Below are 11,111 nucleotides of genomic sequence, written 5' to 3'. Positions count from 1 at the left end.
CCTCCCAAAGGCGCGGGATTACAGGCTGAGCCACCGAGCCCGGCTATTATTATTTTTTGATTCAAAGTTCTTTTATTCAATGTGCACATTTTTGGTTTTTTTGAGTCAAGTCTCACTCAGTCACCCAGGGTGGAATGCAGTGGCACAATCACGGTGACTGCAGCTTAGACCTCCTGGGCTCAGGTGATCCTCCTTCCAAGTAACTGGAACCACAGGCACGTGATCACGTCCAGCTAATTTTTTGATTTACTGCAAAAACGAGGTCTTGCTGAGTTGCCCAGGTTGGTCCCGAACCCCAGGGCTCAGGCAAGCCTCTCAATTCCATCTCCCAAAGTGCTGGGATTATAGGTATGAGCCACGCACCTGCCTCAAGGTACACATTTAAAAAAGTTATGTCCTCAAGATGAATTGACCCTCTTATCATGAAAACACCGTCTACCTCCAGCAACGCTTCTGGAAGTCTACACTGGCTCCTGTTGACATAGCTACGTCACCTTTCTACGAGCACGGCATGCTGTATCTATTTCCGTCTCACATTTTTTTTTCTTGAGTCAGGGACTCTCTGCCGCCCAGCTGGAGAGCAGTGGCACGATCATGGCTCACCACAGCCTTGACCTCCTAGGCTCAGGGGATCCTCCTGCCTCAGCCTCCGGAGTAGCTGGAACGACAGTAGTCACCACCATCTTCTAAATTTTAGTCAACTTGTACATTTGCATGCAAGGTATCTCTTACAAGTGCCTAGTGTTAGGCTTGCTGCTGGGTCTGGTCTGCAGCTTGTTTTGTGCCAGGCCACCCGTCAGCTCATGTGTAATTATCTGGACGGGTGGTTTTAGGGTCCACAAGCTTCTTGCTTTTTACTTGTCCCGCTGGCTCTCTCTCCCCCTCCCCGTCCCCTTCTGCTGCCTTCTGCATTTAAGAGAACGTCTACAATCCTGCTCTACAGCCTCTGCTGGATTCCCAGTTGCTTTCTGTGGTGGCTGTTCTAGGAGCGATGCTGTGTGTCCTTCCTTTAGCAGAGTCGACGCTGACCTGGGCACACCTCACGTGTGGCGCCAGATTCCCAGGGCAAGCGCACACTGTCTTCACTCGCTCCCTCAGCCACCCAAGTGCCAAGTGCAGGCTTAAGCGCCAGAAACTCAATGACACAAAGCAGTCGTCATTCATTATTTGCTGTAGTAAAACAACTGGGACATTCTGCTGAAGTATGCTGCAATATGATTTGGCCAACATTCTTGTGGAAAACACTGGATTTGAACGCTTGGGCTAATGTGATCCTTCCACCTCAGTCTCCTGAGTAGCTGGGACTATAGATGTGTGCCATCATGCCTGGGTGCCAAACACGTTTTACTCAAGAGATATTCAGTATGGACTGGGCATGGTGGCTCACACCTGTAATCCCAGTGCTTTGGGAGGCTAAGGCAAGAGGGCTGCTTGAACCCCCGAGTTCAAGACCAGCCTCAGCAACACAGTGAGATCTGGTCTCTACAAAAAATAAAAAGAATTAGCTAGGCATGGTGGTGCGAGCCTGTACTCCCAGCTACTCAGGAGGCTGAAAGGGGAGGATCACTTGAGCCCAGGAGGTTGAGGCTGCAGTGAGTTGTGACAGTGCCACTACACTCCAGCCTGGGCAACAGAGTGAGACTCTGACTAAAAAAATAAAATAAAATCAATATACCGAGATCTTGCTTTCCAAATATTCACTAAAGGAACTCTGCAGAAGTGGCAGGCAGACACTGGCTGGGGTGCGGAAAGCACCAGGTAAGCGAAAACATCAGTGCCAAAAAGCAAGCAAGTATGCCAAGAATGATGGGATGTGTCAAAAGAACACAGAGCTGGCGTGAAAGAGCTCCCACTGGCTGAACTGGGGACAATGTTGCCATCCAACAGTATAAAAATGGCAATGGATCACTGCACAACAAATAAGAAAAACAAAACAAAACAAAAAAACCTGAGCCCACAGTGACAGTAAGACAAAGGGCGAGGGCTCTTCTTCAGAGCGGACTAACGTCAATAAACACCAGGAAGGATGGAATCAGACAGTGTTCTGTGACAGACAGTGGAAGGAGTGGCGGCAGGGTCATCCACGGATGTGGCCACAGAGATTGCAGCAGGCAGAGACAGGCTGCCTCACAGCACGCCCACCCACTTGGCAAGAGGAGGGGAGGGATGGGTGGCCCTCAGGGTGCGATCACACTCAGTATCATGCACGGAGGGACAGACAGACAGTTCTGGGTCTCCTGATGAGATGCAGTGATGTCACACAACATCTGCGACAGAGTCTTCTTGCCAAAATACTGAACACGGACCTAGCCACGAGGATACAGTAAGACACATTCAGACTGTGGGATGTACAGCCAACCTGGATGCTTCAAAAACATCAAAGATGAAATACACATGTGAGGGAGGGTAGGAAGAAGGAAGGGGTCGAGAGAGACGGCTGAAGCAGCAAACTGTCACTTGTATCCAACTGAGCTTCGGATCATGTGCATATAGTACTCACGACACAATTTTTTTTTTTTTAAGAGACAGGGTCTTGTTCTGTTGCCCAGGCTAGAGTGCAGTGGTACACTCATGGATCCTTGCTGCTTCCATCTCCTGGGCTCAAGTGATCCTCCTGCCTCAGCTGGGACTACAAGTGGGTGCCACCAAGCCTTGGCCATCGTACTTTAACTCTCTGCACTTAGAGACAACTCATGGATCAGCTACCAGCACCTCAACCGCACTTTTTATTAAATATTAAATAGTATTAAATAGTATAGCGCCGGAACCAATTATTTTATTGTAATGATATTTGACTTCTAATGAGATTTTGGATATTGAGGAACTTATTCATGACAAAATATTAAAATTTTATATATTTTTCTAACGTGTGAAACAGTCACCGACATGCACTGCAGGTTCAGTGACACATGCTGTGTCACAGGAATTTGCCTGACGTCTTCCACCTGGTGTTTTTCTATTGGGATAGACAACGCAGTCTCGTTTTTTTCCTCCCATGTTAATAATGTGTAATTTAGGCCAAGCGCAGTGGCTCAAGCCTGCAATACCAGGAGGCCGAGGTGAGAGGACTGCCTGAGCCCACGAGTTCAAGAACAGCCCGGGCAACTTGGCAAGACCTCATCTCTACAATAAATCACAAAAATTAGCCGGGCATGGTAGCACATGCCTGTAGTTCCGGCTATTTGGAAGGCTGAGGTGGAAGGATTGCCTGAGTTCAGCAAGTTGACGCTGGGGTGACTATGAGTGTGCCAATCAATGCCCTCCAGCTTAGAAAAAAAAAGTGTAAATTACTGTCCAGGTTGTGCACCTCTGTGAAAGTACCTCACATGTTCTCTTTCTACATGACGCCAGCTGATTTTTAAATGTATATCTCAGTATGCATTCCACCTCTTTATTTGCTTTTTTGTGCAATTTGAATGGAAAACTTCAAGGAAACATACATTTTTGAAAAATTTGTGCTGGCATAAGTTTGTCCTGTATAATCACAGCAATTTCTTTACGTTCCCTGAGAAGGGACATCTGAGTGCAAAAAGTTAAAAACTGTTCTGTAAGTTACAGAAAGTTCAAATGAAGAAGCAGTGAAAGAAGCAAGTAACGAGATTGTAGAACCAACCCTTCCAATCAAGTGCACTCCCTGGCCTGGGGATGTTACAGGGGTAAAGTGACAATGATGTGATAGATGAATTAGTTATATGTCACTGCACGGCAAAGAGCCCTGTACCCACTCTTGGGCAGAAGGATGGAGGGACAGTCTGACTGCAGGAGTAACATAATTTGATTGCTAATAAAACATATTTCAGCTTTAAAGATTAACTCTGGGTTTATAGTTAAGATCATAGAATCAGCTAGTAATTGTACACATATGCACCCCTCCAGCACCTGGTGGACTCGTCACAGCTTCCACTCTGTACAGTGAGGCTATGGGTTTAATTCCACCTACTTGGGCAGGACAGTTTGCATTGTAGTCTCTAAATCTCAACCTCTTTTGCAGGACTCATTCCAGTGGTGAGCCAGGCGTGGAGGCAAGAGGATTGCCTGAGGCCAAGGGTTCAAGACCAGCCTGGGTAACATGGTGAGACCTCATCTCTACAGTAAATAAATTAGCCAGGGATGGTGTGGTGGCACGGGGCTATTGTTTCAGCTACTCAAGAAGTTGAGGTGGAAGGATTGCCTGAGCCCAATAGGTTGAGGCTGCAGTACACATGACTGCACACTACACTACAGCCTGGGCGATAGAGTGAGATTCCAACTCAGAATAAGATAAACAGGACAGGTACGGTGGCTCAGCCTGTAATCCCAACACTTTGGGAGGCCAAGATGAGAGAACTGCCTGGGCCTGGCGGTTCGAGACCAGTTTGGACAACTTGGCGAGACCCTGTCTCTACAATAAATCACAAAAATTAGCTGGGCATAGTGGTGTATGTCTGTGGTTCCAGCTACTTGGAAGGCTGAGGCAGAAGGATCACCTAAGCCCAGTAGGTCGATAAGAGTGAGACTCCAACTCAAAATACAAACAAATAAACAATTAAATCAATAAGCCAGATGTGGTGGCTCACACCTGTAGTTCCAGCTACTCGGGGAAGTTGAGGTGGAAGGATCATCTGAGCCCAGCGGTTCAAGGCTGCGGTGGCCGTGAGTGTGCCACTGCACTCCAGCCTGGGTGACAGAGTGAGACTCCAAGTCAAAAAAATTAAATTAAATTAAAATTTAAAAAGTGCCAGCGGTGATGTCAGAGACCACACAAGTGTGATGCCCGAGCCTGCCAGGGCGGGGCCGACTGCTGACACGATGACCATCTTCCCAAGATCTTTCTTTAAATACAAAGGTTAACTTGAGGGCAAGGCCAGAGCTCCTCTGTAAGAGTGATGCTTTGCTAGAGGAGTTAATGTCGCCCTGGCCTTCACATACACCAAAGTGGGCGATGGCTTCTGGAGTGCTGAGGAGCACACCCCATCCTGACTTCAGCTTCCATCGCCTTGCACGAGGGACTCCTAAGGCACAGGGTGAAACTCACAGTGAGCCGAGCAGGAGACATGTGCTGGCGGCCCTCGGTTCTGCAGTTCCTTTGCTGATTTTTCAGCTTTAAGGAGAGATCCCATTTGACCAATGAACAGAACAATCGTGTGACTGGCAGCCCCAACTACACGGTCTGGCTGTCAAGGCACTGGGTCAGGGGTGTCCTCGGGCAGCCACTCAGCCTGTGGGCACTGCCTTCCAAGGAGCAGGACGCCCCTAGGTGTATGCTTCACTATGGAGACGCAAGACCTGTCCTCTAGAAGGTTCTGTCAGCAGCACTGTTGTGACATTCGAGGCTGTGGTGCACACAGCTCCGTCTGGCCTTTTCTGTGTCCTCCACACTCACAGGCAGCAGCGTTCCCTGTTTGTGTGCTAGCCGGGAGTCTGCATAACCCCCACAAAATGAGAGCCCTCACACTCAGAGAGACCAGTAATACACCGCCAACCAGCACCAGGCATCAGGTTGCAATGTCAGCCAGGAGGACTGGGGGAGGCACCCCCATTCCCAGAGGGCGGTGCCGCTGGTGGCACCAGAGAGGTAGCTGTCCTGAGCTCCTGGAAGCCAAGGCATTTCCCGAGGGGACAGACTGCAGATGTATTTCCCAAAGCTGGAAGTGGAGCCACGAGTGCCGGGCTCAGGCGAGCAGAGAGTCATGGCCCAGGGCTGCCAGAGGCCCAGACAGGCACCATGCGGGGCTTGCATCTGACACATGTAGAAGCCAACCGTGCCGGCTCTCCAGTGACAACTGCCACATACTCCACCAGGGGTCCCAAGATCAGAGCATGGGCCCCTCCCTGCTCTCCCGAGCCCACTGGACCCTGTAGTCCTCCCCTGGGATCTCTGGGCTGAGGTCACCATTTCACAGCACCCAGGCAACCACAGTGATTTTCCTTGAGGCAGGAGGCTCAAGGGTGACGCTGTCTTTCCTTCTGTTTGTGCTGCGTGTCCTCTCCCCAACCAGCAGGCAGAGGGGCAGCAGTGCATGTGAACCCAAGGCCGGCTATGCATAGCTCCTGTGGGAGGGGATGCATTATGACTCTGGGGGCGGGCACAGGGCAGTACCCTGAATCCAGCCTGGCAGTTGCCAGGGGACAGTGGCGCATGTGAACCTGAAGCCGGCTGTGCACGGCCCCAGCGGGAGAAGACGCGGTGTGACCCCGGGGGCAGGCAACCCTCTGCCTGAAAGGGAGCATCCCACATCCAGCCTGGCAGTTGCCGGGTGTGCTCAAGTATCTGGATGATGGCTGTGCCACTGAGGAACTCCGTGCCCCACTGCGGTCAGCTGCTCTCTGCTCACCAAAGCGCACATCGCCTTCCGACGCCCTTCCTGCCCAGGGACCCCAGGAGCCCGTGCCCAGTGCTTACGTACCCAGCAGCCTACCTGGAGCGTGTCCGCTTCCTGCTGGCCCCGGGGCTACTCATGCGGTAGGCGGTGGGGACGCTTCTCTCCTCCCTCCGCCTCTCAGGGGAGTGGGCTCTCCTCCGAGGGGACCGGGAGCGGGACCTGGACAGAAGAGGATGCGGGGTGAGCCCTGCCATCGGATGCAGGACATGCCACCCTTCCAACCACCAAGGCAGGGGTCAGCCTGTCTGCAGAAGCTGCAGGGCACTGGCCAGCACGGTGCAGGCACAGGGTCCCCCCAGCCTCCTGCTCTCCCCATACCGAACCCCGTCTCAGAGGCGGAGATGGGCGCCCTCTCCCTCCACGCACTCGGTGCAGCAAGGTAAGCTCTCAACCAATGCCTGACCGACGAGGAGGCTGGGGCTATGCACTGCTCCTTGTAGTGGTCACCAGCAACCAACGCTCCCTAGGGAGGCCTGACTGCAGTCGCGGCCACCTCTGGCCACTGTTTCCCTCCCTTCCTCTTGCCTCTCTGCCCACGTGTCCCCTAGGAACTTTGGCTCATTGGCATTTCGACCAGCATCAGGCAAGAAAAGGCAGTGAAAGCCCAGGGAGTCCTGTCTGCTTGTCTGAACACCAGCAAGAGAAAAAACTAAAAGGTCATGGAGCTGGAGGACTACCCGGAAGCTTCTCTTGCTCACACGCACGGCCTCGTAGCATGGCTGGTCAAGGAAGGGCTGTGGGGGTGCTGGCATGAAGCCCAACCCTTCAATCTGATTCAGAACACGCCACTCTCACAGCAGTTTAGGCTCAGTGACTGAAGTTTGTAAATTTCACGAAGGCGACCCACCCATTAACATGTACTCTTCCTTTCTATGCGCCCAAGACTATTCTCTCCACGCAGGGACGTAAGCCACGCAAGGCCACAGGGCCCGGAGGCCTCGCCCAGCTGGGGCCAAGGTCCTGAGGCAGGGTCCCTTAACCACGAGGCTTAGGACTTTCATTTCAGCTCTTTGTTCATTCAGTAAAGTTACTATTTTGGGAAGACCTGCAAAGAGCAGAAATCTGGAAAAAAAATACCATTTCTTTCCATTAGGTTTCCATGACAACCTATTCAAAAAACAATATAAGGAAGAGCAGTCTGATTTTGCCATTTAAAAAAGTTCTATTCTGAATCATCTTAATTACAACAAAACCCAACAAGCCACACAGGCTGTGCTGTACAGACCGGCCCATGCCCACTCATGCTCCGCTGTCCTGGGGAGCCCGGGTGGCCCAAGACGCAGCACGGCTTCTGCTGTCCTGGGGAGCCTGGGTGGCCCGAGACGCAGCCTGGCTGCGGGTGCCATGCCAGGGCCGGCCAGAGCCGGCTCCAGGGTCTCCTCCGGCCCCGCTGCCTTTCAACTAGCAAAATGGTTCTGATTTTTTTCCAGACCTGTCCTGAGATTTATATACAGATTACAAAGGCGAGGTCAGGTAGACACCTTGACATTTTACCAGGTTTTCCCTCAAAAGAGCTCCAGGTGGCAAATCTGTTGGTGGTCGAGGCTGCCTGATAACTTCCTTGCTCTGCTGCTGCGGCCACTGATGAGCTGCTCTGACAGGGCTCCGTGCTCAGTGTCCCTGAGGAGGCTGTGGCTCTGTGACACGGAGGCACACACTTCACATTCAGAATAATAGGTGCTGGGCTGGGCGCTACCAGAACCCTGTAAAAAGCTCTGCTTAATCAAAGCCATAGCACCTACGGTTGCTTAAATGTAGATTTCTATAATAAACTCAATAATCAGGAAAAATAAGTTAGTTTTTAATGCCTGCAAATCCGTAACTTTGAAACACAATACCATTTTGTAGTGGCTATTAGTATTAGATTCTTTAAAGTGAAGTGGCTGGTGTCAGGAGATTTCAGATTATCTGGGAAAAGCCTATCTCAGAATCAGGGGTAGTATACCATAGATACTTCTTTAAGTTCTACTTTAATTAAAGAAGCTCTAACGCTTTTTATTGTTAGACTCTTCTTGTGGACATGCTGACAGTGCAGGCCACAGGAGCTCTAGGCCATCAGGGCACCATGTGTGAAGGCTTTCCTCAGGGTGACACTGTCTGAAATAAAAGCTTTCTAGCTTAATGCAGTTCAGATCATCTTTTTTCCTAAAGAATCTTAACAGTGTGCTTTCAAATAAAGGCACAATGAGAACTCTTTCAATGATAAACTCCAGAAACTTCATCGCATGACAGCGATCAAAACTATAAATAGATTCTTTTCACCAACATGTGACTGTTTCCTGGCCTCCCTCCCCTCACCCCCACAAGCCTTTCAGCTGCCCCAACTGGGGCCACCTGCAGGCTCCTCTCCCGAACCACTCTTTGGTTTAAACCGGGCCGGATTCCACCTCCGGACTCTCCTCAGGTCCCGAGTTCGCCAGTGGCCTGCAGGGGTGGCTTCTCTTTCCTACATGGCCACATGTAGATGCCCCGAGGCTGTCTGGGTTTGGCTACAACTCACAGACCCCCCGTGTGACATGTGGACACTTGCCCTCCCCTCCACATGATAAACATGGCCACACAGGGAATGTGGAGCCTCATGTGTCCTCCTTTGAGAAACGAGAGTCAGAGGTGGAATGAATTACTTTCAGTGGCTTGCTATGCAGTCTATCATGGGAAAAAAAGGACAGTGAGGACTCACATGTTTCGAATGAGAATATAATCCCAATTCTGCCTGCTTGAGTACTTTCTGAATGTTAAATCATACTCTTTAATAAAAGTCATATTAACCCCCAGTCTCCCCTCCCACCACCTCAAGTCCTTAGGGAGCTTATTTCTACAAAGATATAAATCTTTTTTTTTTTTTTTTTTGAGTTGGAGTCTCACTCTTGTCACCCAGGCTGCTCACGGCCATCGCAGCCTCGACCTGCTGGACCTAGGCGATCCTCCTACCTCAGCCTTCCAAGTAGCTGGAACTACAGACACATGCTACCACACCTGGCTTATTTTTTTTGTGTGTAATTTATTGCAGAGACGAGGTCTCGCTAAGTTGCCCAGGCTGGTCTAGAACCCTCGTGCTCAGGCAATCTTCTCGCCTTGGCCTCCCAAAGTGCTGGGATTACAGGCTGAGCTACCGTGCCTGGTCAGACATATATCTTTATTATATAAATTCTCCACAATGCAAGATGTCCTAAAAGGATAAAATTAAAAGATCTATCTAGAACCACCCCAAGGCTAGGCTGATCCTAAACATACATTTAGATACCTGATTCAACATCAGAGGTCATTTTACCAAACGTTTTAAGAACAAGCTTAGTTTCAAGCTTTAGACTTATAAGTTTAGTTAAAAAATACCCAAGCCATTACAATTACATTTTAATTGCAGGCAGTAAATAAACTGCACAGGCACTACTTCATCCCATTAAGAAAACCTGATGTGATATACAAACACCCATGAAAACAGAAAACAACACGAGAGCAAGTCCTATACTTTAATCAGTGCTGACAAAGACACTAACTGCTACCTCGTCATCATCAGTATGCCTTTCCAGAAGCAACTGAATGACTTTCCCAAACTAATGACTTTTCTGTGACTAACTCACCTTTGCAGATGCAGCGACACCTACAATTTAGATGCGCTGAACAAATGGGGCTCCAACCCCAGGAAGGGCATTCTAACCCTCACTTCCTACGGTTTACAGAGAATTTTAGTAATTTAATATGGAAATACATTCCATGTAGCTCCCCTACCACAACTGGAAACATGAGCTGCTGCGCTACATTACTCTGGGCTGGCAACGTCACTGGACACGGTCGATGAGTCTTGGCAGGTCCTGGAAGCAAGCCCTATGTACACAGTGTGTCTATAATGGGCTACTCTATCTGAAAGGAGGGACAGTTAAAGGCAACAGCGTTCACACTTTCAATATTTTGGTTAAAATTTAATTATTATTATTTTTTTAGAGATAGGGTTTTACTCTGTCACCCAGGCTGGAGTGCAGTGGTACAATCATAGCTCACTGAAGCCTTGAATTCCTGGCCTCAAGGGATCCTCCTACCTTGGCCTTCTAAAGCATGGGATTATAAGCATCAGCCTTCATGTCCAGCCTAAAATGTAATTTTTTAAACACTTCGATAATTCATATTACTGAGAACACTATCCCCTCCCAGTTATAAAGGTTGCATTTTCAATCCACATGGATCCCTGGAAATGATTAGAGCTGGCAAAGCTTAGAGTAGGGAAGTAGTCAGATCTACAAAATAGTTTAGAAAACGCAATCCTGCCCAATAAAACTCACTATTCTCAGAAAAGCTGAGGCAGAATTCTACAAGAAAAGGTTAAGGCATGAGACTACCAGCTTAATTATTATTATTTTAAAAAACAGAGACGAGGTCTTACTATATTGCCCAGCCTAAACTCGAATTCCTGGGCTTAGGGGATCCTCCCTCCTTGGCCTCCTGAGCAGCTGATCTCTGCCCCAAGGAGGAGCACTGTCGCCGGAGGCCAGTGCTCAGGGCAGAACTGCTGGACAGTCTAACACCTGGAAGGTTCTGTTCTATAGTATTATTGTTCTTGTTTTATTAGTAAAATTGTACTTTGCCTTGACATTTTATCTAATCTGCAAAATCAAAAACAAGAAGTCAAAGATCTGATTTAGTGAACAAAAAATCAGTTATTTAACTGAGACCAACAAAAAGTATCATGTAGATACAATTTCAGCCACTGAGATTAATTACAAGTTTGGAGAAAAAACCTTGCTCTGTAGATAT

At 49.1% G+C, this 11,111-nt stretch overlaps 1 protein-coding gene across 4 annotated transcripts in view; it reads right to left on the bottom strand.

Moving 5' to 3' along the window:
- Positions 1-11,111, bottom strand: part of SFSWAP (splicing factor SWAP homolog) — an 82,763-nt gene that overhangs the window by 6,731 nt on the left and 64,921 nt on the right. For 3 of the 4 annotated variants that reach the window (XM_008061354.2, XM_008061356.2, XM_021714093.1), the window contains one exon: positions 6,399-6,521. In XM_008061354.2, coding sequence (XP_008059545.1) covers positions 6,399-6,521 — 123 coding nt within the window. Of the gene's footprint in view, positions 1-6,398; positions 6,522-7,843; positions 8,000-11,111 lie in introns of all 4 variants that reach the window. The other variant, XM_008061357.2, reaches the window with a different exon arrangement.

The sequence above is a fragment of the Carlito syrichta genome, unplaced genomic scaffold, assembly GCF_000164805.1.
Source record: "Carlito syrichta isolate Samal-C Ts95f unplaced genomic scaffold, Tarsius_syrichta-2.0.1 Scaffold305214, whole genome shotgun sequence".
Lineage (NCBI taxonomy): Eukaryota > Metazoa > Chordata > Mammalia > Primates > Tarsiidae > Carlito > Carlito syrichta.
This window is presented reverse-complemented; position numbering and strand designations above follow the sequence as displayed.